This window comes from Panthera onca, chromosome E3, assembly GCF_046562875.1.
Source record: "Panthera onca isolate mPanOnc1 chromosome E3, mPanOnc1 haplotype 2, whole genome shotgun sequence".
Classification (NCBI taxonomy): domain Eukaryota; kingdom Metazoa; phylum Chordata; class Mammalia; order Carnivora; family Felidae; genus Panthera; species Panthera onca.
In genome coordinates this window covers 41,239,712-41,267,386 of record NC_138354.1, presented here as the reverse complement: position 1 = coordinate 41,267,386, position 27,675 = coordinate 41,239,712, and the positions used below count along the sequence as shown (strand labels likewise).

Sequence of the window (27,675 nt, the reverse complement as noted above, 5' to 3'; positions counted from 1 at the left end):
TAGGAGTGAAGTCCTATGATTTTTGTCTCTCTCTGACTAATTTCACTGAGCATAATACCCTCCAGTTCCATCCACGTAGTTGCAAATGGCAAGCTTTCGTTCTTTTTGATTGCTGAGTAATACTCCATCGTGTATATATTCCACGTCTTCTTTTCCATTCATCCATCGCTGGACATTTGGGCTCTTTCCATACTTTGGCTCTTGTCGATAGGGCTGCTATAAACATGGGGGTGCACGTGTCCCTTCGAAACAGCACACCTGTATCCCTTGGATAAACGCCTAGCAGTGCCATTGCTGGGTCGTAGGGTAGTTCTATTTTTAGTTTTTTGAGGAGCCTCCACACTGTTTTCCAGAGTAGCTGCACCAGCTTGCATTCCCAAAAATTATAAGATTTTTTAATTGAATGAAATTTGAAAATACAACATATAAAAACTTGCAGGATGCTCTGGAAGCACCACTTCAAGGAAAATTTACAGTAAAGTGCTCGTGTCAGAAAGACAGAAAGTCTTGGGGCACCTGGGCGGCACGGTCAGTTACGTGTCTGACTCTTGATCTCAGCTCAGGTCTTGATCTCGCAGTTGGTGGGATCGAGCCCCGTGTCAGGCTCTGTGCTGACAGCGCAGAGCATGCTTGGGACTCTCTCTCTTGCTCTCTCTCTGCCCCCTCCTGCACACGTGTATGCACACACACATGCTCTGTCTCAAAATAAATAATAAATTTAAAAAAAAAGAAAAAAGAAAGATAGGTCTCAAATCTAAAGTTCTACTTTATAAAAAAAAAAAAAAAAGCAAATTATACACAAAACAAGCAGGAGGAAAGAAATCTTTAAAAACCTAAGAGTGGAGATCAATGAAATTGAAAACAAGAAAAAAATAGAGACAGTCAGTAAAACAAAAGCTGGTTCTTTGAAAAGATGAACATAATTGATAGACCTCTAGCCAGACTAATGAGGAAAAAGAGAGAAGCAGTATCAGGAACAAAGAAGGGAACATTGCTACTGGTCCCACACACGTTGCAAAGATAATCAGGAATATTACAATCTCTTGAGGACCATAAATTCAGCAACTTAGATAAGACAGACCAATTACTGGAAAGACACAAACTACCAAAACTCACAAAAGAAGAAACATGGGTACTAAATCACAACCGCAGGCCAGAAATGCAACACGAGTTCAATACTCAGAAATCAATCAATGTGATTCCCTGCACTAACAGACTAAAGAAGAAAAACCATGTGATAATATCAACAGACACACAAAAAAGCATGTGACAAAATTCAGCATCCACTCATGATAGAAACTTGGAGCACATCAGGAACAGAAGGGAACCTCATCAGCTTACACAGCGGCTACGACAAACCGACAGCCAAAACCAGACTTGGCGACGGGTGCTTCAGTGGTTTCCCCTGAGGGTCTGGAACAAAACAAGGATATCTCACTACCCTGCTCAATGGTGTGGAGGAAGTCCTAGTTCATACGGTGAGGCAAGGAAAAGAAGTCAAAGTCGTAGACTGGAAAGAAAGAAATAAAACTGTCTCCATTAACGCTTGATACGATTGTCTACGTAGAAGATTTTTTTTTTAATTTTTAACGTTTATTTATTATTGAGAGACAGACACAAAGAGCGTGAGCAGGGGAGGGGTAGATAGAGGGGGAGACACAGAATTCGAGGCAGGCTTCAGGCTCTGAGCTGTCAGCACAGAGCCGGACGCAGGGCTCAAACTCACAAACCGCGAGATCATGACCCGAGCCGAAGTCAGTCGCCCAACCAGCTAAGCCCCAGAAGATTTCAAAAAATATACAAAAAAACCCCTCTTGGACCTAATGGATGAGTTTATCAGAGTCACAGAATACAAGGACCATACATAAAAGTCAGGTGTATTCCCATATGTCAGCAATGAACCGTAATCTGAATTTTTTTAGTTACAATGAATAGCAAGGAACCCTAAAAAAGTGCACAGCTATAGCTATAGCTCTAACGAAATACATGCAGAATCTGTATACAGATTCAAACAAAAATTGATGAAAGGAATCAAAGGTTTAAAAAAATGGAGAGAGACATCGTGTTCGTGGATTGAAAGATTCAGCATTACGAGGATGTCACTTCTCTCCTGCCCGATCTACAGATTCAATGCACTCGCAGTCAGAATATCCAGCAAGCTCTGCTGTGGATATTGACGAGCTGATTCTCAAATGAATATGGAAAAGCAAAGGACCTGGAATTGCCAGAAGAGTTCTGAGAAAGCGCAAAATTGGAGGACTCCTAGTACCCAATTCCAAGAGTTACTGCAAAGCCACAGCAGCCAAGACGGTGTGGTACTAGCAAAAGGAGAGACACAGAGTCAACGGAACAGGACCGGGGGTCCAGGCACAGGCCCACACAGATACAGCCGGCTGATGTTTGACGAAGGTGCAAAGAGTGTTTAATGGAGAGACACGGTCTTCTCGACAGATGGTGCTGGAGTGAATACTTGACCATGCGCAAGAGCACGAACCTGGACACACGTCTCACACTTGGAACAAAAATCTACTCACAAAAGACCCCAGACTAGATGTAATCTGTGGCTTGGGCGTGGCAAGGGGGTTTCGGACACAACACCAGAAGCGTGACCCATGAAAGGAAACCATACCTTGTCAAATGAAAACCTTCCACTCTGTAAATGATACTGTAAAGAGAACGAAAAGACAGGCCACAGGTTGGGAAAACATTTACAAAGCGCATAAAGCACCTGATAAAGGACTTGTATCCAGAATATTTAAAGTACCGTTAAAACTCAACAATATGGAAACAACCCAATTTTTAAACTGGGCAAAGAATGTGGACACTGAAGTCACCTGTTTCACACAAGTAAGATACACAGATGGTAAATAAACACAGAAAAGATGCTCAGTATCATTTATTGGGGGAAACGCCCGTTAAAGCCACAACGCAACATCACCCCTCACCTACCCGGACAGCCAAAGCCCAAACACTGAAAATGCCAAATGCTCCGGAGCATCCAGAACAACGGATGTCCGCTGCTGGGGAGAAGGGAAACTGGGTGCAGCCACTCTGGGCGACGCTGGCAGTTTCTTACAAAGCCGGACAGAGCACAGGACCCAGGAATTATATCCTTATGTGCTTGCCCACGTGAACTAAAGACATCTGTCGACACAAAACCCGCACCCGGGCGGAGCACACAGGAGTTGGGTTCATAACTGCCACCGTGGGAAAGAGTGGAGACCCCCCCACCCCCGGCGTCGGAACGCGGGAACGGGTGCGGCACGTCCCGTGTGCGAGTCCCGTGTGCTACGGAGCAACACGGGAGGGAAGACGGGGAGCTGCCGGCTCCCCCAGCCGCTCGGGCGGAGCGGAAGCGCCCTTTGCAAAGTACCGGAATCCAGGGCCACATCCCGCGGGATCCCGCGGACTCTAGCTGAGGCAGAACTGCAGGGCAGACTGCGGACGACAGCGATGGCCCAGGGGCCGGTGGCCGAGGCAGCGGTCTGCGCGCACAGGGGCGTCTGGGGGAGACGAATGTCCAGGCCCGGGGTGACGGATAAGCGGGCATTTGTCAAAACCCAGAGAACCGCGTGTCACAGAAAATGAGCTTTAATGTTTACAAACTAGCAAAACGAGACGGCCTGGAGGTCAGGGGACGCCAGGACGGAACACAGACCATGCCAAATGACCGGGACTCCACGACACTGAGTGCACGGGGCGGGGGGGGGGGGGGGGGGGGGGGGGGGAGGCGGGAGAAAGGCTGCCCTAAGGAACTCTGGAAAAGGTGCTGAGCAAAAACCGTGGGGACAGAAGGCAAAGGAACGGTCTGTGAACACCGGCGTCTGGTCGGTTTCTCTCACGGAGGAGAGCAATTGCGAAACCGCTTTGCAGGTGCACGGAGCTGAGAAAACAGATCCGCCAGGCGGGTGGTGGCCCGGACCTCACAGCAGGGGACGAGGAAGCTCGGAGGAGCGAGGAAGCAGGGGCGCCCGCACCCCGCGAACCGAACCGGGCCGGCAGCCGAGCCGCAAGCGCCGCTACACGTCACCCTCCGCGGAGATTGAGACGCACGCGCAAGGAACCGGCCGGATGCGCGTGAGCACGTGCACACCTGACCCGCTCCTTCCGGAAGCAGCAGCACCGCTCTAGTGACAGCACTCCCGGCTCCCGACGCCACTCTCCGGTGAAGAAACCACAACTGGAGAAACGGCTGGTTGTCGGGCCGGGAACAGACAGGGGCCGGCAGCAGTGTGCGGCAGCGGCGGTCAGTCCCGGCGCGCCGGGAACGGGGCACAGGGACACACGTGAGGCACGCGGGACCGTCGGCACCGCCAGAGCCGGACAACCTGAAGCCGCGATCAGGAACAGCCTGCGCCCATAACCGGAAGCGCACCTAACTAAGGAGAGGAGACAGAATCCTTCCCAATGGAGGAGCTCCAAATGATACATGGACAGGCGCTGGTGGGGCTGCTGGGGGGGCTGGGGCCTTCCTCCCCTGGGGTCGCCAGGCCCAGAGACCGCTTCCAGAGGACAGAGAAGGGACGGGAAAATGCACCCGACACAGGACACACCCGGAAACACACCTTCACCAGGTGATCCAGGTCAGCATCACCTGCGGGGAGTCCTGAGGACTCAGGCACCCGATCTGGTGACGAGAAGGGCACCTCCCCCCCATGACCCATCTCATCACGAGAAACACCAGATCAACCCAGCGTGAGGGACACTACCAAATAAGTGACCAGAACTGCTCAGAACTGTCAAGGCCACGAAAAGTCAGGAAAGGCCGGGAGACTGCCACAGACCCCAGGGGACAAAGCAGACGAGGCGGGGTGTGCAGTGTGGCCCAGGAGGGGCCCTGGGACTGGAGGACTCTAGTGGGAAACCCCAATAAAGTCTGGAGTAGGCTTAATAGTTGTTTTTCTTTAATTGTCTTGAAAACCCGCTCTATGTGGCTCACCACGGTGGGAAAAGAAGGGAGTCCTGACCCCTGACAGGACGGGGGCCGGGGCGGGGGGGGGGGGGGGCGCTGGTGGTGGAAGGGGCCAAAGTCACCTGAGGACAAAGGCCCGCCGCCCCCAGCCACAGAGAGCACACCAGCTCTCTTCTCCCTCACCTGCCTCCACCCAGGGCAGGAGCCGCCCAGTCCACATGCCCCGGACCCTCGAGGCCACATTCACCGGTGCTCCCCCGGGGTGGAGCCCGGGCCCCTGCTCCCCCCCATCTCTTCCCCGGCCCATTCCAGAACACTGGGGCTCCTCTACAGAGGGGCCTAATTAGCAGAGGCACATGCTTCCTCCCAGGAACCACAATTCACATTCCACTGCCACGAAGGAAAACAATTTGGGCTCACCAGTGAGCTTTAGAATTTTTTTTTTTTTTTTTAAGTAATCTTTACGCCCAACGTGGGGCTCAAACTCACAACCCCAACACCAAGAGTCAGATGCTGTACCGACTGAGCCACCAGGTGCCCCTGGTCTCACCAATTAGTTTTAAAAAGCAATTCTAAGCAAGAAGCATAGGAAAATTCCTACCTTACCTATCAGGAAACAATGAACATAACTTGGATTACTATTTCAGAAAAGGAAACCCATTTCAATTTCCGCTCCCGTTACAGAAATGGCTAAGTAGAAAGAAGCTAAAATTTCAAAATACCATAACATCTCAAAGCTAAACCAACCAACTGAACCTAGAAAGGCTTAGTCAACCCCCACTGCAGCCCAGGAAGGCAGGAGTCAGCCTCCCACCCCCAACCCAGGAAGACAGAAGACAGCCCCCCATCCCCTAGGGTGGGGAGGGTAACCAAGAGAATGATCTAGAAGTGACCAGACTACCTAAATATGCATTATCAAGGATGTCTTAAAATGTTTTCTTTAAAAAACAAAAAGCAAAAATTTTCTCTCCCATTCAGATGAATCTCTAGAAGATTATAGCAGAACCATCCCCCAAAACGCCATTCTCCGCTGGCTGGTTCTTAATGACCGTGGTCACACTGCGGGTCTTGGCACAGAAACACCCAGGGCTTTTTCTTGACAGGTGGGAGCCGTAGACAGCTCAGAAGCGGTGGTGGTACTCGCGTCTGAAACAACCTGGAGGCGTTTCACAGAGAATCTTGTAAAGTCAAGGGAGCATCTCGTTAGAATCTGAGCAGCCTGGAGGACAGAGAAGAGCTCGCTTCCGTGATCTCTCAGAAAGAGTGAAATCTTGGGGGGCGCCTGGGTGGCTTGGTCGGTTAAGCGTCCGACTTCGGCTCAGGTTATGATCTCACGGTCCGTGGGTTCGAGCCCCGCGTCGGGCTCTGTGCTGACAGCTCAGAGCCTGGAGCCTGCTTCAGATTCTGTGTCTCCCTCTCTCTCTGCTCCTCCCCTGTTTATACTCTGTCTCTCTCTGTCTCAAAAATAAATAAACGTTAAAAAAAATTTTTTTAAGAAAGAGTGAAATCTTGGAACAACACAAAATGATGAGGGATTTCTTTTGGTTCCGTTTTCCTTCCTCGAAATTTCCAAAGAACAGCTAAGAGTTCTGGAAGCACAATGCACGTGCCGGCCTCGCTGCCTCCATCCAGCTCGCTCTCGGGCGCCGGCTGTGCTGCTAGAGCCCAGGTGAGGCCTCAAGCATCCCGAGAAGGAGCGCAACAAGCTACTGCCTTTATTTATTTCTTATTTTAAAGAGAGAGTGTGAGCGGGGGAGGGGCAGAGAGAGCGAGAGAATCCCAAGCAGGCTCTTTGATCAGTGTGGAGCCTGATGTGGGGCTCCATCCCATGACCCTGGGACCACGACCGGAGGCGAAATCAAGAGTCGTGTGCTCAACCGACCGGGTCTGCCAGGTGCCCCGCTACCGGTTTTAGAAAGTTCCGACGCGCCTCGCGGTACTCAAGGAGTTGAGTTGTTCGGGGGCAAGAGGAGAGCTCTGCCTCATGTAACCGAAGTAAGGGAAGCCGACAGAGCAAGTGCCCACACGTTCACGACGAGCATGAAGTGGGTAAAGCAAAGGCAGGAATTAGAGTTGGACCCAAACCAGCCTTGAGACCCTTTAGAAGCAGGATTTTCAAAGACACGTCATTCCAGGGACTCCCCAGTAAGGGTGTGGAACTAAGGAGGTGTGCTGTCTGCTCACAAGTGACAGTCCCCTGTGCCCGGTACTCAGAGCCCCCTCTGGACGCTCAGCTGGCCAGGGCGTTCACATCTTCTCCATCACACCCTCACGTAGCTTCGTGAAGCAGCTTCTCCAGCCAAGTGGGGAGGCTTCATGGGGCAGGGGTCCCTGAACGGGGCACATTTGAGACCCACTGGGATGTCCAGACAGACGTGGGCCTAGAGGCAGCAGACTGGGCAGGGTCAGAGGACCAGCCCAGAACTAGGGCAGGAGTCTCAGAATGAATGAGCACAGAGTCCCCTGAGAAGGAATGAGCAAGGGACACTCATGCAGATACGCCGATAAATCACAAGGACCCAGAGTGAAGATGGCAAGGCAGCAGAGACTCTAAAAACTTGCAGAGGAAAACACAAGTTACTCAGATGCTGCCGGGGAGGAAGAAATGCTGATTTGGCCTTGGTCCTGGGGTCGGGAACTTCACGAGTGTGGAGGCCGAGAGGAGCGTCTGCTGTTGTGTATGTCAAGCCCCCTTCAACCTGACCTGGGTTCCCACCAACCAGGTGACCCTTGGGGCTTGGGGGCTGGTGGCCGGGGGACCCAACCTGTGATTAGCAGGTGGGAGACCGAGCTGATCACCCAGGACCGATGATCTCATCAACCACACCTGTGTCACGGGGCCTCCACAAAGACCCCAAGGGAAGGGGCTCGGGAGCCTCCGGGCAGGTGAAAGGACACACGGAGGTGCCGGGAGGGTGGTGCCACCCCTCCCCCCTGCAGGGCCTGGAGGCTCCGAGCCCCTTCCCCACCCCTTGCCCTGTGTGCCTCTTCCAGCCCCGTTCCTGAGAGTTGTAACCTTGACGATGGACCAGTAAACATGAGTGAGGGTTTCCCTGAGTTCTGTGAGCCGTTCTAGCAAATTATGGAGGCTGAGAAGGGGGGGGGCGGTGAGAACCCCGACTTAGAGCTGGTGGATCAGAAGCACAGGTGACAGCTTGGATTTGTGACTGGCATCGGAAGAGGGGGTGGTCTCGTGGGACTGGGCCCTCAGCCCGGGGGTCTGCATAATGCCGGGTGAGAGCGTGTCAGAACTGCTTGTGAAGGAAAACCCCCACGCACTCGAGCCCAGAAGCGTGTCAGCAGAAAGAATGAAAGTGTTTCCCGTTAGGCATCTGGGAAAGAGCAGGGGTCAGACTATGTGAAGACTTCTCATCATCAATCCAAAAAGTTCTGAGAAAACTTGCTTTGACTGGGAATCACAGAGCCAGGCAAATGAGTAATTCCCAGGGGTGTACGAAAGACACAGGAAGTTCACCTCCAAATCCTTTCTTGAAAAGTTTGGGGTAAATTCCAGCAAAAAAGAGAGACTAAAAAGAAAAAAGACGGTGACGTGAGGTCTGAAAAATTGGGAACACAACCAGGAGAGAGTCGGGGGCCTCTTGGGTGGGTGGCTGGTATCCTGAGGGTCCACACCAAGGGGCTGGAAGCGGTGGGGGATGGGGGGAAGGGAGGGGGACACGGCTGGAAAAATATCCCATGGGGACAAAAAGCAATGACAGAGACAATCGGCAAAGAGTCAAGGAAATCCTGTGAAACAGGATAGAAGCAGAAGCAAAACAGTGTCCTTCCTGCAAGCTCACAGGTGGGCTAACGACCTCCGGTACGCACTCTCGTCAACGTGCAGAGGGTGAAGCACAGGACAGGGGTCAGTCACTTAGCCTTGTGGCGGGTCAGCGGTCCCCAAGAGCTATTATAAAACTCAGTGTCAAGTGAAGTGTGTGGACAGCCCCCCATGGCAACCGGCATCGTGAAAAACCCTGGGACTTCGGAAACTTTACCGAAACCTTCTGGAAAAAGACCAGTGCGGGATGGGTGCCCACTTGCCCGGGGCCGTTTCAGCCACGGAACCTCGTCCCTGGAAGATGGGAAACCAGTTCCTTCATACAGCTGGAAAACACTGACTCTACCCCAAATAAGAGAAAAGATGGGGGGAAATGCCTCTGTCAAAGCCAGCGGGTGTGTGCTCGGCACCGGTTTTAAAACGTCGGCCTGACCCAGTAGCTCGGAACTGCCTTGCTCGCGCTGCAAGACAGACCTGCCAACGGAGATCAAAGGCAGCCCCGCTCATCTGAAAGCCTGAGCCTGGTGCTCTCAAGCTGTGCTCCCTGCCAGCGAAGCCACCAGGGTTTTCCCACCGTTACAGGCCCCCTTTTAAACGTCTATTAAAGCTTCCTCGGGTAACAGCGTCTCCACTTTCTGCTAAGTGACAGCTCGAACACACAGAAGGACTGTTTAATCCTGTAGAGGATAAAGCAGCGCCAGCAAGAACTATTTTTATAGTAACTTAAAAGAGAGGAAGGCGTGGCTGAACGCGCACACTGGCGACCCCACGGTCCACAAATCGCCCCAGGGTGTTGGGTCACCACTGTGCCCCGAGAGACGGGAAACCCAGACTCGTCCTCCTAAGGCGCACCCCACTCCCCAGTGTTCCTGCCGTGGGAAGGAAGAGCGAGATGCTCAGAGCCCATGGCGCAGTGGAGGCGGGCCAGGCCAGGGACCAGCACCCTCTGGATCCTCCTGGAAGAGAGCCAGTCTGCTCAGCTGGGCCATCTCAGTCTGGGACTCCCCCCGTCTCCACCGTTCTCCCCCCACACCCACACTGGTTTGAGAATCTGAGTGTGGGCTCATCCTGCATCTATCTCCCCGTGTAGACTCCTCCACTTCCCGCAGGCTCAGATGGCTTGTGCCCCTTCTGGGTATAGGGACAGGGGCAGGGAGGTGTGCTCGGCGCCTGGGGCAGGGCTGCTGAGGGCTGGGCAGTTCTGGGCCCGGTCAAATGTGGATCTTCCCAAACCCTGCAGGTGAGGCAGAGGCTCAGGCTTCACCTGCCACGGTGCAGAGGCCTCCCCAAAGCCACGGGAGCAGAAGTGAGGCCTCAGGGCCAGCACGACCTCCTCGGCTGTGCAGGGGCTGCCTGGGGCCTAGGTGCGGCTCCTGAGTGGGGGGCACAGCATGGGAAACACTGAGGTCAGGCGACTGGGCCGGCACAGCTAGCGGGCGGGAGCTCTGCGGGGGCACCCCTCGGCCCATCTCCTGGGAGTGAGAGCCCCCCAGACACTGCCCAGGCTAACTGGGGAACCCAGCTCCCGGTGCGGATAGAGGTCAAGGGGGACCAGGTAAGAAGTCACTTGCCAGCACTCTTGCTCCTCCAACTCTACCCCATCGGACCTCACCCAACCCGGCTAGGAGGAGGGGTGCGGAGGGGGAGCTCCGTGTATCCCCCTGAAGGGATGCCTGTGGGAGCTGGTGGGGAGAGGAGCGTCCTGGGGGCCTGGGGAGCGTCCCAGGGAGAGGGGTGTCGGGGGAAGAGCCTCCGTGGGGAGAGGTGTCCCAGAGGAGCAAGGCATCGGGGTGGGGGGGGAACCGTCCTGGGGTGAAGAGTGTCAGAGGAAAGGGTGTCAGGGGAGGAGCGTCCTGGGGGAGGGGGTGACCCAGGGGAGGGGTGTGGGAGGGGAGGGGTGTCAGGGGAGGAGGGGTGTCCCGGAGGAGGCAAGAATGTCAGGGGAGGGGTGTCAAGGGAAGGCGATCTGGGTCCTGTGGGGAGGGGTGTCCCAGGCAGAGGGGTGTCAGGGAAGGCACATCTCTGGGGAGAGGTGTCCCAGGTGGGAGGGGTATCAAGGGAGGGACGTCTCAGGGGAGGGGTGTCCCGGGGGGAGGAGTGTCCCAGGCAGAGAGGGGTGTCAAGGGAAGGCAGCCCCGGGGGGGTGGGGGGCGCGTCAGGGGAGGAGCGTCCCGTGGGGGAGGCGTTTCAGGGCAGGGGCTTCAGGGGAGGGACATCTCGGGGAAAGGGTGTGTGGGGGGGGAGGGGTGTCCCTGAGGGGGGTGAGGGGTGTCCAGGGAAGGCGACCCAGGGGTGGGGTGTCAGGGAAGGGCCGTCCCGGGGGAGGGGTGCCCCGGGGGAAGGGGTGTCCAGGGAAGGCAGGCCGGGGGAAGGGTGTCAGGGGAGGGACGTCCCGGGGGAGGGGTGCGCCGGGGGGAAGGGCGTCAGGGGAGGGCCGTCCCGGGGAGGGAAGCGGGGGGCACCGTCCCGGGGCTGGGGGCGTCCTGGGGCGTGCGCACAGGGGCAACAGTGACCGCAGCCCCGGGCTCCGCGGACTCACAGTAAATGAAAGCGAGGGCCCTCAGGAGCACGATCCTGGTCAGCCAGAAAGTGCCCGTGCGGAGGCGGGCCGGGCAGCCTGTGGGGTCGCGCCCTGACTCCGGCGGGGTCTCAGGCTCGGGGCCCGAGTTCCCCGCCTTCCGCCTCCTCAGCGTCTCCTCGGGCGCCGCCATCGCGGGGCCGCCAGTGCGCGTGCGCGGGGAGCGCCTCGGGCCCGGACGCCCCGCCCACACTGGGAGGCCGCGGCTGGCCGCGCTTAGGGGCGGGGTGCGCGCTCCAGATCCGGGCGCGCGCGCGCCCCACAGGGCGCACGGGGCGCTGCGGCGGAGAGGGCGCGGCCCGGGGTGGGTACCTGGGACCACCTGAGTGTACTCCTCCCGGAAAGGGGCTGAGCATTCGCTCATTCATCAGCTCCCGGTGCACTTTCCGGACCTAGGCGACTGCCCTCATGGACCCTCACTCTAGGGTTGTTGGAAAGCTTGGGTCTGGCCAGGCCCAGGGTGGGCCTGGTCAGCGTCCCTGTGAGCGGCAGAGGCCCCTCGTGGGTCCCGCGCTCCCTCGACGCGTCCCCGCGGTGTATGGAGTCGTATGCCGGCAGAGGAACGGTTGGAGGGGTGGCTTCACCCCAGGGCTCCCGGCTGCCACGGCTCAGGGTGTGTGGTCAGGTGTCCCACAGGTGTCCCTTTCCCAGCCCCTCATCGCCACTCTCCGAGGAGGATGTTGTTGGGATGACAGGCACACAGCTAGCGAGGGGCGGCACAGGAAGCGGCTGCGTCCTGAAATCCGGCCGGATCCTCGAGCTCAGGTCAGCAAAACCCCCTTATGCGGCCACACACTCCTACCAGCTCTCAAGACTGGACCTCCAGCCACTGGGGAAAGTGGGGCACTGGGATTCACAGGAAAGAGGAACTTACCCACCAGTGACCCAAGCGGAACCCTGGTGAGAACACCAGCAACTCCAGCTTACGGGGATAGAGCAGCCCAGGCACTCCGCAAGAGAGGTGTGCCGAGTGCGTCGACTCCTGGGTCCCCCTTAGGAGATAGAGGGTGCAGGGCAGCGGATGCATTAGACCTTCAGTGGCTAATGGGCAAACCGTGAGGTGCTTGGAAGCAAAGCATTAAGGCACGCGTGGGTTTCTCATTCTCCGCGGCTCTGTACATATTAAAGACCCTATTCTTGTGTGTAGATTGCAAATGTTTGTCCTGGGGTTCTGTTTTGACTTCTCGTTCCGAGCGTTTTGAAATACAAATTACTGATACTTGTGTGGTCAAATGATCAGTCTTTCTTGCTTGTTTAATTATGTCTTTACCGTATGCAGGGTGAGCTCCATGAACCCTTCTTCAGCCTCCAGCTAGCTGCCCCCCACCTGCATTGTTGGGGTAATAGCACATACATGCATCATATAGTGTGAGGTTTTTAAAAAGTGCCCCCCACTTTTTTTTTCTTGCCATGAAAAAACCCTCCCTTCGGAGCTTAAGGGTGAAGTGGGACATGTAACAGATTGGCCGGGGGTGGGGGTGGGGACAAACACCTTCTGCATCCCGGCAAGCCCTCAGGGGAGAGGCGTGTGCCCAAGAGCTCCCATCCTTGGGGATCAGAGGGACAGTTATTCCAGGTCCTTCCAGGCGAACCCACAATGCACCTCTCCTCTCCAGCATCCAGGTCCTGCGCTTGGGATGGGCCAGCACAGCTGTTTGGGAGAGCAGGGAGAATCTAGCGCCCCTCACCCTGAGCCCGCTCGAGTGTCCAGGCATTCCCCGGATGCGGGAGGTGCTCAGGGGACAGAAGGCACGGAAGGACAGCCCTGCCATCAGGTGTGACCCTGGGTGCCGCTTTCAGGTGGGGACAGGCCTCACAAAGGGCCCTTTGTCCTCAGCTTCCCCCGGCCGAGTTGCATTGTTCTCCCCAGAGAAGGGCACAATGGGGCATTGTGCAGAGCAGAAAAGGGCCCTTGTCCAGCATCCAGCTCCCTGGGCTCCAGGCTCCCTCTCCGGGTTTACCCAGGGTGGGCGAGGCCATCAGAGAGGTCTTCTGGGAGCTCATGTTCTATTTCCTCCGGGACCCGCCTTGCTGGGAGCTGACTGCAGAAGTCCAGTGAGTCTGAGGGGCCAGAACCCACGTGAGAGCGGACCTCACAGAGCGGGGCTCCGTGCTTGCCTGTTTCTGCCTGAATTTAATCAAGAGTGCACAAGTACATTATTCGGCATCTACTGCAATCTAGATGAACCTCAAAAATACCATGCTAAGGGGCGCCTGGGTGGCTCAGTTGGTTAAACGTCTGACTTCGGCTCAGGTCATGAGCTCCCAGTTCATGGGTTCGAGCCCCACGTCGGGCTCCGTGCTGACAGCTGGGAGCCTGGAGCCTGCTTCAGATTCCGCGTCTCCCTCTCTCTCTGCCCCTCCCCTGCTCGCACTCTGTCTCTGTCTCTCTCAAAAATGAATAAACGTTAAAAAGAAGTAAAAAAATATATCATGCTTAGTGAGAGTACCAAACACACAAGGCCACGTGTTGTCTGAGGCCACTTACACGAAACGTCCAGGGCAAGCAAATCTGGAGACAGAAAGTAGATCAGTGGTTGTCTGGGGCTGGGGGCTGGAGGCAGGGGGCAGGGGGGCAAAGGGAACGACTGTTAATCTGTGCACAGTTCCCTTGTTTGATGACGAAAATATTCTGGAGCTAGACAGACGTGATGAAGGCTCAGCAGTGCGAACGCGCTGAGTGCCACTGACCCGTACATTTAAAAATGCTTAAATGTGAGGCCATGTGAATTTCGTTTCAATAATAATAATAATAATAATAATAAACCCTACGTTGTATCAGAATCTCCTAGAAGGCACCCTTTTTACATTTTGGAGTAAGTCTTGTCATTTACACCAAACTTACCTCTTCAGCTAGATTAGGGGGCATCTTAGGGCTTTCGCGTATTTAGATGTGGGTGCATCTGATGGTCCAAGGAGGCACTCCACTCAAAAACGCATCTTGTTTTGTAAACCTTGAGGCTCGTGCTGGGGAGGCACAGGATGGCTCCGGCACACGAGGGTCTCTCCAGAACAACCCTTCACCCACACCAGGAGCCCGGGGCACGGGGCTCCTACGCCTACATTTGCAAGCCAAAAACCATATAAGAAAAAGTCAAGCTGGTTACAGAGGGACTGGTACGGAGCCCCGCGTGGCCACAGCCAGAGAGGAAGAGCCCGGAAAAAGACGAGAGGGGAGACAGGGAGGCTTCCCTGAGAGGATCTGTCAGCTCAAGACCGGGGCTGGTGTCAGAGAGACCCGCGGACGAGCCAGAATCCCTGCAGGGGGGCCCGTCCTGGGGGGGCCCATCCACAGCTCCTCCGGTACAGCCCAGAGCCGAGGCGCGCACAGGCCCACGGGCTGGCCGAACTCCCAGCAGCTGCGGGCGGCTTCACGGAGGAATGAGCCCCGCGTCGGCACCTCGTCCAGCTGTCCCCAGGCACCCTGGCTTGGCAGCCCCCGCTGCATCGGGGCAATTGTCCCCGACATGCATCTGCAGCTGTCTCTGGCACCCACGAGGACCCAGCTTGGGCCCGACCGAATCACCCACCCTTCATTTACCCCAATTTTTCATGTCCCGACATCTGTTGGTGGGGGAACAGAACCCATGGGCGCAAACATCTGTCACTTTCTCCTGGAGGGGTGGTCAGTTTGGGCGGGTCCCACCCTGACTGTGCAGCGGCCAAGACCCCGGGTGATGCTGGCAGGTGCAGGTGGGGGTGGGTGAGCAGGTGCTGGGCCATTTGCTGGTTTTCTGGAACTGTGACTCACGGGCGGCTGTTCCGCTTGGCTCGCCCGTCTCCTCTCCTGGCACCCTCGGCTCCGGGCCACGAGCACTCTCATGCCTGCACCCCAGCGGGAGAGGTAGCCCCGCGTGGCCCTGCACGCTGGTGTGCCGTGACCGCGAGGCGAGAGGACAGCAAAACACCCCGGTGCCGTTACATTCCGTGGCCGTAGAGCCCTATGGGGCCAGAGAATGTGCCGCGAAGTGTTTTCTCTTAGAGTGGGGTCCTGACGAGGAAGAAGTTTTGGAAACCGCCCGGGCCAGGGGTCACAAACAGGAGGCCTGCAGGCCGAATTCTGCTCCCAGAGCTGTGTCAGTCACCACAATAACGCCGCGTAGCAAACAGCCTTGAAGCTGTTGTGTTGGCCAGAGGTGCTGCCCGTCGAGCGGGGCTCAGGTGTGCATCTGCGGTCAGCGGGTCCCTGGCTGGCCCTCGGGATGACCGGGGCCTCTTTCCAGCCACCCACAGGCCGTAGGACTCCTTACAGCCTCACCCACAGCAGATTCGACGCTCCCCTCCCGATCAGGCTCCAGAAGGGACCCACATCCAAGGCCCCCAGTTTGGTCCCAACCTTAGTTCGTAGGTGAGACTGAGGGCTGGGCTGGGGGGGCTTGTCCCCAACACTGTCCATCCCTGGGTCTCACCTTCCTATGGCTCTCAGCCAGTGATTAAAGCAGACACTTCATTTCTGAACAGGATGGGTGGCGTTCTCCCTGAAGATGGGAGGTAGGCCCAGCGGTGGGGACGGGCTCTGGAAGTTGCTAGCGTGGAGTGATGAGGGGTCACAAACGGAAAAACAATAAACACGAGGCGTTGGCTACCACAAGCCCCAGCACCCGTGCACCTCAGCTCATGCAGGGGCCACGCTGACCCCGCAGAACACACAGGCATTCCGGACCCCTCTGCTGCCCAGAGCAACCCCGGAACTCACCCGAAGTCAAAGGGCCACAGGGGACGTCATCAGGTCCCGTGACCTAGAACGCTCTCCTTTCCAGAACTCCAGTGCCTTCTCGGGGAGATCCCTGCAGCTCCCTCCTACCCCCTTCCACACCCTGAGGACAGGAGGCTGGGGCGGGCGGCCAGCTTTCACGCTTTGCTAGAACGCTTGGCCAGCAGGGGTCCTTGCGGGTTTGCAGCCAAGGAAGCAGGCCGGGTCTGTGCCAGCCAGAGTGCCAGGCCCTGAGGGACTGAGGCAGAGCAGCTCCACAAACTGCCCCTAACCTCGAGCTTCAGGGGGCAGACCTCTGCCAGTCCTGCTCTGAGTCTCCCTGGTGGGCTCCAAACAACCACTAGCTCTCCCACTTTGCTCAAGGCTCCCGCCTGAGAGTGTCTTAATTCAACCCTCCTTCGCCAAGTTCAGAAAAATAAATACTTGGGAGACAGCGGAACTCTTTTGACAGGGTGTGTTTTAATTTGCCTCTGGCACCGCCGCGTCTCTGGAACCTTCCGCGGTGGCAGAGCCATCCGGGGCCCCTCGCTCCGAAAGAGGATTTTTCTCTCTGATATTTTCGTTTCAAGCTAGCATTGGCCTTTCCCGGTCATAACGGACACAGGGCTCTGCTTCCAAGGGGTCCTGGCTTCGACATCTTGAACCAGAAGCCTCATTAAATCTGAAAGTTAAGTTCGGAAGGACAAGCATAGCTCCCGGCAGCCTATTTGGGCTCGAAAGCTGGTTTTCTGGAGTCACCTTCAACGTTCTGGCTCCCCTCCTGCATGGGGGTTGAGAAGCCCTCTCCCGGCCCCACTGCCTCTCAGAGGAGCCCAGGGACCAGAACCCAGAGGGGCTTGGTGCACGGGGGTTGGGGCTGGGGCCCAGGTGGTGGGGAAGGGCAGGGGGCCTGGGGACTGAGGTCCAGGGGCAAGAGCCCATAGGAGCCAGGGGGCCCATGGTCCAGAATGAGGGTAAGGTCTGGGGCCCAGGGGAATGAGGGTCCAGGAGGAGGGTGGGGTCTGGGGTCCGGGGATCCAGGAGCCTGGTATCACACAATGCCCGTCTGCAGAGACGAGGCTTACGGGATGGAAACGTCCAGAGGAAGGCCCAGGCAGACCCCAAGCCTCTGACACCTCAGCGGACTCAGTTTCCCCGCAGGTGGTATGCTGGTGCCTGGCCTAGACGCCTGGCACTTGCCTCTACCCAAGGAGGGCTCTGCATGCAGGCCCCAGGACCCTGCCTGAGGACGGTTTGGGCTGCGGAAGCAGTCTCTGCTTGCCATCAAAGATACACACTGAGATCCGAACGTCGCCGGTGGAGGCAGGCCCCCAGGCCCAGGACGGGGAGAGGAGAGATGGATGGGCACAGCCGGAGGCCAGGGGGTCGCGTCCAGCAGGGGGTGAGTGGAAGCCAGAGCAGAGTCCACAGCTGTTCCCGACACATCTGCACAGCACATGTCACTGGGCAGACAGCGTGCGCCGGGCTCAGCCCTCCGGGCTAAGCATTGCCCTCTCCCCTGATCTTCTCAAAGAACCGCCACAGGAGGGGGTCCAACTGCCCTGTCCTGTCCCCGGCCACCCCTGGGCAGGGTGGCTTTCCTGATCGGCCTCAGAGCCGGTGACAAGGTGCAGCCTGGAGCACATTCACCCCAACCCGGCGGTCGGGAGGTGTCCTGAGGACCAGCACCCACCACGGGCTGGCCCAGAACACCCTGGTCCTGCAGGCAGGGGAGGGGGGAATCTGGGCACGATCTCCCGGCGGCCTCTGCACACACAGAAGGCGAGGGGCAGACACAGCCGGCTTCCAAGTGGACATCAGCCCAACCGAGGAAGGGCTTTGACCCAAACCAGAAGGTCCACGCCAGCTGGCAAACTACGTCGGGAGGGGTGTTTCAACAAAAAGCTTGGCCCGGAGCCCTGGGAGTCTGTTACTGGGGCCACTGGACTCCTGGCGCCCCTGTGAGCCCCCTCGCCTCTCGCTCCGGAGACCCAGCAGGGCAGGACGGGGCTGTCTTTGCGGAGCCACTGCTCAGAGCTGATCGCTCATCTTTGTCCTGGATGTTTGGTTTCTGCAGACCAGCCAGTAATTAAAAGCACCAATTAATCTCTGAGACCGAGCTGGGGTTCCCAGGATGTGATGCCAACTGCTTCAGGCTGGCTCGATGAGAGGCCCAGGTCACGGCGGCAGACACACAGGGGACACGCCGTCCCTGGGGCTCACGGGCCCATGTGGCCCGCGCCCGGTGCCTTTCTCTGAAAGTCTGCACAAACTGTGGACGTGGCCGCCCTGGCTGTCCAAGATGCGGGCCAGGCTGAGGGTAGGCAGAGGGTAACACAAGGAACGAGAGCAGGATACCGTCCTCCATGGTGGCCTCCTCAGCAGCCCTTCCTTCCCATTCAGCCTCTCCAGCGCCACACATGCACACACACGTGTGCACACACGCAGGTGCACACACACACAGGCTTCCTATGCACCCCTAGAAGCCAAGGGCTGGGGAAGTTGGGGGCCCTTTGCCTGGAAGAGGTGTCCCTGGGGCCCTCCAGGCCCAGACTGGCCAGGTCTTGTAGGCTCTCAGGGTGCACATCAGCCTACACTTCCTTCTTCCCAGGTGCCCTTGGAGCCTCTGCCAGGGGCCCAGGTCTAGAATCTTCACGTACATCAGCCATCCCGTGCTCTAGGGTCTCAGGGCCTTTGTACATGTTGTCCCCCACTACCCTCACCATGAGGGAGTGGCCTTTCCTCTTCAAGCAGTTGGAACCTTCAGGTCTCAGCTTAATGTCACCTCCTCAAAGGTGCCTTCCGGGACCCCCCACCCCCCCCCAGCATGGTGAGTGTCTCAGCTCCATGGTGTTTGCCCACAAAATCCCCTGGCACAAAGCAGGTGCTTCATCAATCCCGGTGAAGACAGGAACCAACCACAGCCACACCCTGGGACCCACCCGGGGCCTGCCTACCAGCTGAGGACATGAACTGAGGGCAGCACTAATGCAGGATGAGTCTGGAAAGCACACTAGCAAGTATTACAGGCCTTCCAGAAGGCCAGAAGGCTGTGGGGCACTCCTGGAAGCCACCCCATGTGTGTGCGGCCGGCCCTGGGCTGACGAGCTGGCACCTGGGTGCCGCCTTGTGGGGAAGTGCACACGTATGCTCTTGGCCAGCCAGGGGTCAAGGCCTGGCAGGATAGGCGCCTCCCCAACCATTCTGCGGGAGCTGTGGGCTGCACGTAAATGACAGGCGCTCACCGGCACCCCTCCCAACCCCCAGGGTGCTCAGTGCAGCCCAGGGGACATGAGGGTGGGTCCTAGGACCACACACCCTGCACCAGCGTGTGACCTGGGTTTGGCACTCCCCCAGCCCGGCCTCTACCCTCCGAGGATCCCAGTGGCCACCTGTCTGTGACTCTCTGTGGGCCGGCAGGAAACAGCGAGAGGCTACCTTACCTGGTGTCCCCAGTGCAGCCCCGGTTTCATCGTCCTTGGAAAAGCAGGGCTCTTCATGAAAACCCAGACATGGTGCCCAATGTCACACTGGGTGCAAGGAGGGATGGGGTGGGGCGGGGTGTGGAGGGGGGAGAGAAGGAGAGTCTGGGCCAGGTCCGTCAGCCTCGACACTCCATGAAACTCCTGCTTGCACTGGCAGGGGGCAGTAAGTTCAAGTTCTGTGGGTGCCCCCAGGAAACCTCCCCTTGGGCCCTCCCTGAGTCCTCCAACTGCACAGTGGGGACCCCAAGTGGAGGGCAGGACCTCTGAGGGGAAGCCAGCACAGGCCAGTAGGTAAGGGTGTTCCCTGGCAGGTGACAGAGCAAAAGGAGACCAGACACAGGACAGGAGGCAAGAGGACAGACCACTCCCAGAGGCTCTGCCTCTGCCATCAGGTGCCCCCCCCCCCCGCCCCCAGGGCTGTTCCCCTTAGATGCAACACCCCCAGTGGCACTTTCCCATAAGGCAAGAGATCAGGTTCCCTGGGCAGCAAAGCCCACTGAGAAAAAAAAAAAGGAGCGCCTTGGGGTCACCTGCAAGTGGCAAAAAATCTGGGCAGGCAGGCACCCCCCCTCCCTCTTAGGCCCTGAGGTGTCCCCACACAGGCACCTGTATGTTTTAGATGCAGGGCTGCGGGGTCCCTGGGCAGCCCCAGGGCCCGTGAGGTGAAGCCTACCTCCCTAGATGGGCAGCTGAGATGGACAGGGCTCAAGGCCCAAGTATGAAACCTCTTCTTCTCTGAAGAATCTGCAACCCAGGGGGGCAGGGGCTGGGGGGGAGGGTGTGGGGGGGGGGGGAAGGGACGCAGTCAGAGGTGCGATGGCGGCCCCTGAGTTGGAAAAGGTGCACAAGAGAGATGCTTCAGCCCGACCCACGCACTAACTTTCGACTCGGAGTTTTCTGGTAACAGACCAGCGCCTTCTGCTGCGGAAGAGACGGAGAGCCGACGTTATTCCTCCGCAGCGGCCGCCACTGGCCCAGGCATCCACAACTCCGAAGAGGGGCGCGCGCCTGGGGGACCCGGCTCCCTTGCCTAGGGTCACTGAGGGCGCGCGGGCCACAAGCTCGCAGCCGCACGTGTTCCCACTCGGCCACCCGAGGGCCTGTGGCGAAGCTCTGGGCGGCCGGTCCATCGTCTCCCGGCGGGTTTGGCGAAAGAATCTGAGCCGCCCTCGGGGACTGGCAGGCCCAAGGCCAACTCGCGGGGGCGGCCTCGGGCGGGGACTCGGAGCCGCGGCCCGGCGCTAGCGTCCGGAGAAATGTCCCCTCTCCGACCCCGCCGCCCCAAGCCGGGCGGCACAGCCCACCCCCTTCCCTCCTGGCTGGCGCTCCCATCTCCTCCACTGCAGGCGCCCGAGGCGGCCCTCACTTCTCCAGACCACCCAGGGCCGCCCGCCTGACGGCCTCGGCGCTGCGCCCCCCCCCCCTCCGGGTCACGCCCGGAAGGCCCGAGGCCCCCGCGTCCGGCCACGCCATCCGCCGGGCGGCCCCAGGGACTCGCAGCTAGGGTCAGCCCAGTCCCTGCCCATCGCTCCCGCCCCCCCCCCCCCTCCGCTGCCTGGTTCCTGGGGCCGCGCCCCCGCCTGCGCCTTCTCCGCTCACACCCGGACAGGGCGAGGGACCAGGGATCGCCCAGCTTCGGGGCGCGGCCTTCGGGCGCGCTTTACCTGGACGTGCGCGGCGCGCAAACTCAGGGCGCGCTGGAGGATCCTGTCCGGCGCGCCGGCCCTGCGGGCGGGAAGCCCGGGCTTTGAAGCTACGCGGCCGAGCCAACCCTGCCCGGGGCCGCGGGCTGGCAGCAGTTGACCCCGGCGCCTCGGGTTTGCGGGCGAGACGTCGGGGCTCAGGACCGGCTGTGGCGAGGCGCTGGCGGACCCGCCTCCCTGCGGAGCGGGCTTTCTCGGGCTGGGCGAGGGGGCCGAGGGCGGGACGCGCAGGAGCCGCCGCGCGCCCGGCAGAGGCACCCGGAGCGCCCCGCCGTTCCGGGTCCCAGACCCCTTTTCCTCCCCGCCCCTGCTGGAAAGGGGGCCCGCGGCGCGGGGCGGTGCCGGGAGGGGCGCGCGGGGGCGCAGAGGGAACCGCGGCACTTTCTTTGTGTGGGGGAGGGGCGGGCAGCCGGGCTCCGCCCCCCGGGGGCAGCGGGGCGCGCGCGGGCCAATGGGGACCCGGGCAGGGGGCGGAGCCTCGCGGCCGCCACTTAAAGAAACTTGTTGCGGGTCCTCCGCCGGGACGGAGCTTCGGCGGCGGCGGCGGCAGCGGAGGGGCCGGGGTCGGGCTGTGGCGGCGGCGGCGGCGGCGGCGGAGGGGGCACGCAGGTCGGGCCACCGCGCGGCGACCTCGGGTCCCAGAGCGGCCGCAGCGCAGCCCGAGCAGCGGCCCCGCGGGTCCCGGTGCGCGCCCCTCCGCGCGCGGCCCCGATGCTGGACATGAGCGAGGCCCGTGCCCAGCCGCCCTGCAGCCCGTCCGGCACCGCCAGCTCCATGTCGCACGTGGAGGACTCGGACTCCGACGCGCCGCCGTCGCCTGCCGGTTCCGAGGGCCTGGGCCGCGCGGTGGGCGCGGGGGGCGGCGGCCGGGGCGACGCGGCCGAGGCGGCGGACGAACGCTTCCCGGCCTGCATCCGCGACGCCGTGTCGCAGGTGCTCAAGGGCTACGACTGGAGCCTGGTGCCCATGCCGGTGCGCGGCGGTGGCGGCGGCGCGCTGAAGGCCAAGCCTCACGTGAAGCGGCCCATGAACGCATTCATGGTGTGGGCGCAGGCGGCGCGCCGCAAGCTGGCCGATCAGTACCCGCACCTGCACAACGCGGAGCTCAGCAAGACGCTGGGCAAGCTGTGGCGGTGAGTGCGCGGTCCCCAGGCCCCGGGGGCGGGGACGGGAGCCCCAGCCGCGCGGGCGGGCCGGAGGGGGTCCTGGGGTTCGCAGGGGCTCTGGAGGTGGCCCCACGCCCGGCCTCGGCTCTGCTCCCAGTGGCTGTTCCCAGGGCGAGTTCCGGCGGACAACCGCCCTCCGGCCGCGTTGACTGCCCCCCCCCCCCCCCCCCCCCGGGTTACGCAGGTGGTCGGGGCCACAGAGGGCTGCAGGGCGAGCACGCAAGCCCTAGCGCACTCCCTCCCGCCAACAGCCTGCGGAGAGGGGGACTCCACCTGGGATTGGCCCCCAAGCCCGAGGCCTGTGCCTCCCTGAGGAAAGGTGGCTTCTGTCCAGAAGCGGGAGGCGGTATCAGGCGAGGTGGTGCTGGCTGGAGGCGCCCCTCTTTCTAAAGGGCTCCCCTCCACTCTGACCGCCATGTGCAAGAAGTCAAGGCAGACGGAGGGGGTGCATGTCTGCCCCTCGGGCACCTTCCCGACAGCTGCTGCATCGTCTGCCCGCACTGCGCCCCTCGGCAAGGAAAGTCTGGGGATGCAAGAGTGGTCGGGCACAAGCATGCTTTGTGCTCACTTGGGCATGGTGGAACCGGATGCTTGTGCAGAAAGTAGGGCCACAGCAGGGCTGCTTGCTGCTCAGAGCAGCCCGTCCCCACCAAGGGGGGTCTCCTTGGGTTCACATGGATGGCTTTGGGTTCCGGGCGCCGGTTCCCGTCTCCTGCTCCTCTCCTCGTGAGCGGGCCCTGGGAGTTTGCACGGATGTCCTCTGTGCCCTGTCCCACAGGCAGTTGGAGGTGAGCTCCTGGAAGGGTTTGAGGGGCCTGGCGTGTGTTGTGAGCCTCAGCGAGGACCACCGGTTTAGCCAGTGTTCCCGGAGGTCTGGGAAGCCCAGATGCCCACGGAGTCCCTCCCCGCTCGTTGCTCGTTCCCGGGAAGCCTCGTTTGATCCTCGTGTGTTCTCAGCTGGGTTCTGCCTCCTCCCCCGCCTGCCTTAGAAAGCCCCAAAGGGAGGGGACTTACACAGTCTGGGGGCAGAAGGAAGTAAGAAGATGATGGAGATGGAAAGCTTTGGGTTTCGTTCCAGCACGTTCCTTTGACCCTCAGCAGAAGTCCTCTCTGGCCCGAGCCCCCGTCCTCAGAAAGGGGGGCGCCCGCCTGGTGCCTGCTGAGGTGCGGGAGCACACACAGGCCTCCCTGTGGGCGTCGGGCGGGGGGGCGGCGTGGGTGCCCTCACCGTGCCACCTCTGCCCTTGGTGCTGCAGCTTGCTGAGCGAAAGTGAGAAGCGCCCCTTCGTGGAGGAGGCGGAGCGGCTACGGGTCCAGCACAAGAAGGACCATCCGGATTACAAGTACCAGCCGCGACGCAGGAAGAGCGTGAAAGCAGGCCAGGGCGACTCTGACTCCGGAGCCGAGCTGGGCCCCCATCCCAGTGGTGCCGTGTACAAGGCGGACGCGGGCCTCGGTGACGCGCACCACCACGGCGACCACACAGGTGGGTGCCTGGGGCCCCACAGCATTTGCCTGCCCCAGCAGGAGAAGTGGGGGGTCTGGCATCCGCTGTGAGATGCGCAGTGGGGTGGGGAGCAGGGGCTCGCTCCCAGGGCTGGTGTCCGCGTCGCCCCAAGGTCCCCCGTGCACACGGGGGTCTGCTTAGCCCCCTCTGAGCCCTGACGTCCTCACAACTTTTCCCTGGTCGGGTGCCGCATGACGTGGGCGTTTTCTGCTCCGCCTGGAGGCGTTTCTGCTTCCCCTGGCCCTTCTGCGGGTGCTGACCCAGCACTCACTCGTGTCCCCTGTGCGGTGGTCAGCAGCCCAGCCTCAAGATCAGACGGGCTGGGGGGGAGCCCGGCCAGCCGAGCAGTCCCCGGGGAAGCTGGCTACTGCCGCGAGCCTGGGGGAGAGTGAGCTTTGTGTGCGTGGCCTTGTGGTCACGTGCAAGGGGCCGGGCACTTCCTCTCCTTTCCCCCATCTTGGTCTTCTGGGGTAGGGGTGGGGGCCTCCGTGGCCCAGCTCTTCCTGCAGAACAGCGCTTAGCGGAATTTCCTCGGCCGAGCAGTGAGGTCTGGGTCTGGCTCTGCTGGAATTTCTGGGAAACGTACAGAAACAAAAAGCCGTTGATTTCTACCTGTGGCAGTCAGCGGGCTGGTTTTCCTCCTGGGTGTGCGTCGCCAGCCGGCCGGCCCCCCACAGAAGGGGCATTCATGCCTGAAATGTGCTCTGTCCCCAGGGCAGACCCACGGGCCGCCCACCCCGCCCACCACCCCTAAGACGGACCTGCACCACGGGGGCAAGCCGGAGCTGAAGCCGGAAGGCCGCCGTCTGGCAGACAGCGGGCGCCAGAACATCGACTTCAGCAACGTGGACATCTCAGAGCTGAGCAGTGAGGTCATCGGCAACATGGACACCTTCGACGTGCACGAGTTCGACCAGTACCTGCCCCTCAACGGCCACTCGGCCCTGCCCGCGGAGCCCGGCCAGCCCGCCGCCGGCTCCTACGGGGGCGCCTCCTACTCACACTCCGGGGCAGCCGGCCTCGGGGCGTCCCCTGTGTGGGCCCACAAGGGAGCCCCGTCGGCCTCGGCGTCGCCCACCGAGACGGGCCCCCCGCGGCCGCACATCAAGACGGAGCAGCTGAGCCCCAGCCACTACGGCGACCAGTCGCACGGTTCCCCGGGCCGCGCCGACTACGGCTCCTACAGTGGCCAGGCCAGCGTCACCACGGCGGCCCCGGCCGCGGCCGCCAGCTCCTTCGCCAGCTCGCAGTGCGACTACGCCGACCTGCAGGCCCCCAGCTACTACAGCCCGTACCCCGGCTGCCCGTCCAGCCTCTACCAGTGCCCCTACTTCCACCCTTCCCGTCGGCCCTACGCCTCGCCCCTGCTCAGCGGCCTCTCCGTGCCGCCCGCCCACAGCCCGCCCGGCAACTGGGACCAGCCTGTGTATACTACCCTGAGCAGACCCTGAGGGCGCCGTGGCCCGTGGGGGGGACTGGCGTCGGAGAGGGAGAACCTTTATCTCAGCAAAGACAGAGCCTCGGGTCTTCCGGAAGGGGTGCAGAGGGAGAAGAGACGGCGGCTCCGGGCAAGGGCCTGCTGACGTCTGCGGGCAGCCACGCTTGGAGCCCGACGCCCCGTTGCTTCCAGATCTCCCCGCTCCCTTCGGCCAACAAAGCCCTCTTTTCCTTGTCGCTCGCTCTTGGCGGTGACTGGTGACTGCGCGGGGGACGGCCGTCGGGCCCTCTTCCCTGCAGACAGCAGCCCCTTGGTTTTGCATCTCAGTGGACCCGAGGCAGCCACAGCACAAAACAAAAAGGAGGGACGAGGCGCGGGGGCTCCGGCCGCCCGTCTCCCGGGGTCCCCGCCAGCCTCGCGCCGGGAGCCCACGGGACCAGCGGCATCCGCAGCCTGGCGAGAATGCGTCTGTGGGAGCAGACCTCTCGGGACCAGCCCGTCAGCTGCGAGGGGCTCCCACAACGCAGGCTCTACCCAGCGAGGTTTGGCTGGGACTAACGCTTCCCTCGTTTTATTTTATTTTATTTTTTAAGTTTTGTTTTTGAAGCTTAAACACGTTCGATTTGTTTTGGAAGTTGTTGAAACGTATTTATGTTCTGTATTATTTTATCTTTAATTAAGTAATTTGTGCAGAAAGTAGGATCTCAGACAAAACGGAGGCCGGGTTGCTGAGCTCCGGGGCCAGGAGGACGCGTGGGGTGGGGGCCCTGGGGCTCCAGGCCCCGGGGAGGTGGCCGGGACCCTGAGCGGGGAGAAGGGATTGCCTCGTAGTGTCTGTGCCCGGGTTGGGGGTGCCGTGGCACCCGTGTGAGGTCGAGGCTTAGAGGGCATGGGTGTCCCTGGGCTCCACCCCTGCTCACAACGGTGCCAAGCCGGGGACGGGGTGGCTGGAGAGGCACATTAATCTCGGCTCTTAGGACCCAGACGCCACCTACAAGCTGTGAAACTAAAACCTTCTCCACTAAGTGTTTAGAGTCTTAGCTTTAGACGAATAATACCCGATTGACGCGTACCTGCTTGCGCTGCGTGCCGACCAACGGTAATCGCCTACTTCATGGAAACTTGTGCCTTTAAAACTTTGTACATTTGAAGACATCCGAGAAGTTGCTTCTTTTTACTTTTTCTACTTTTTCCTACCTTTTTCTAGAAAAAAAAAAAAAGAATTTGTTTTGCATATCTCTTTCTGGGGGTGGGGGCAGGGAACTACAGCAAACTCATTTTTATGCAAAATCCGTTGTTCCGCGTGGAGTTTGGGCTTCCGCTGTCACTTACCTGCTGTGTTCGGCTACTTTCTGACCAAGCAACGCTAACTTTTGTACAGACCAATTTGGTAAAATTAAAAAAAAAAAAAAAAGCTTTTTATCTACTCAGGCTGCGTTTTGTGTGTTGCTTTCCGTAAGCCTGGCGGACGGGGGCTCCGCGAGAACGGGGTCTGGGTCCAGGGCCTTGGCGGAGGCAGGAGTGCAGTCTACCCCGAGCCCTCCTCAGAGGATGTGGGCATCCGGAGCCCCATGGAAGGCAGAGACAACGCTTCAACCCTGGGGCACAGCCAGGCCCCCCCCTCCCCCCCGCCCCCTGCAGGGGCTGTGTCTGGATTTGAACGGATCTCAGAGGCCCCAGGAAGCCGGCCATGCCGCCAGTGTCTTCTTTCCCCAGGGGCCTATTCAGTAGGCAAAGCGGGTCCAGATTCGGGGCCATGGTTTCCTCCCAGGCGAATCCCAGAGCCGGTTTCTGGGTGGCTGGCGGCATTTTTCGGGCGCTGGCGCGGAGCCAAGCTGGGAGCTGGGTGAACGGGAACCAGGCAGGGCCGTCTGGTTGGCCGAGTGTCTGCAGGGAGGGATGGTTGTGGGGGGCAACCGCAAGCAAGGGGGCAGCCTCACCCCTTGGCCGGGCCTCCCCGCAGCTGGTTCAGGGGCTGCGTGGGGCTGGGGGCACCCACCTCCAGGCCCTGCAGGTGCTTCTGGGGCATCTCCGGGCCCGAGAGGAAGCTTACACTTCTCGCGAGAAGCCAGCTGCTTGAAGCAACTCCCTCTGTGATTTTAACGGGGTGGTCCGGGTAGGGGGGCGCCCTTCCCGTCCCCTCGTCTGCCAGCCGCCCGCGTGGCTGCGATCCAGGGCGCGTCCCTCACCCCGCGCTGGAGAGCCACGTCCGGGGCCTGCCAAGAGTAGTGTTTGGGAAGAGCTGCCCGGATTTGCGAGGGTTCGTGAGGTCTGGGGCGTGCCAAGCCTCCGGGGCGAGGCGGGGTCTGGGAGGGGGCTGCAAGCCAGGCTCACGGATGCCCCCGTGGAGCCAGTCCAGCACATCCTGCATCCCGCCAAGGGCCGTCCGGGTCCATATGGGCCTCCAGGCTC

At 60.1% G+C, this 27,675-nt stretch overlaps 2 protein-coding genes and 1 long non-coding RNA gene across 4 annotated transcripts in view; 1 reads left to right on the top strand and 2 right to left on the bottom strand.

The window, feature by feature from the left end:
- LMF1 (lipase maturation factor 1) overlaps window positions 1-11,443 on the bottom strand; it is an 88,033-nt gene extending 76,590 nt beyond the window's left edge. For both annotated transcript variants that reach the window (XM_078440347.2, XM_078440346.2), the window contains exon 1: window positions 11,233-11,443. In XM_078440347.2, coding sequence (XP_078296473.2) covers window positions 11,233-11,404 — 172 coding nt within the window. In that variant the 5' untranslated portion in view covers window positions 11,405-11,443. The remainder of the gene's footprint in view (window positions 1-11,232) is intronic.
- A 1,056-nt stretch (window positions 11,444-12,499) lies between these two features.
- On the bottom strand, window positions 12,500-20,895 carry LOC145713307 (uncharacterized). The gene is made up of 2 exons (XR_014136373.1): window positions 14,117-20,895; window positions 12,500-13,399 (listed from the first exon to the last, which is right to left on the bottom strand). It is a non-coding gene; the product is annotated as an uncharacterized LOC145713307 (long non-coding RNA).
- Window positions 20,896-21,672: 777 nt separating this feature from the next.
- SOX8 (SRY-box transcription factor 8) lies at window positions 21,673-26,600 on the top strand. The gene is made up of 3 exons (XM_078440345.2): window positions 21,673-22,285; window positions 23,575-23,804; window positions 24,540-26,600. Exons 1-3 carry the CDS (start codon window positions 21,864-21,866, stop codon window positions 25,274-25,276), a joined length of 1,389 nt encoding a protein of 462 aa, XP_078296471.1. The 5' UTR covers window positions 21,673-21,863; the 3' UTR covers window positions 25,277-26,600.
- The last annotated feature ends 1,075 nt before the right edge of the window (window positions 26,601-27,675 follow it).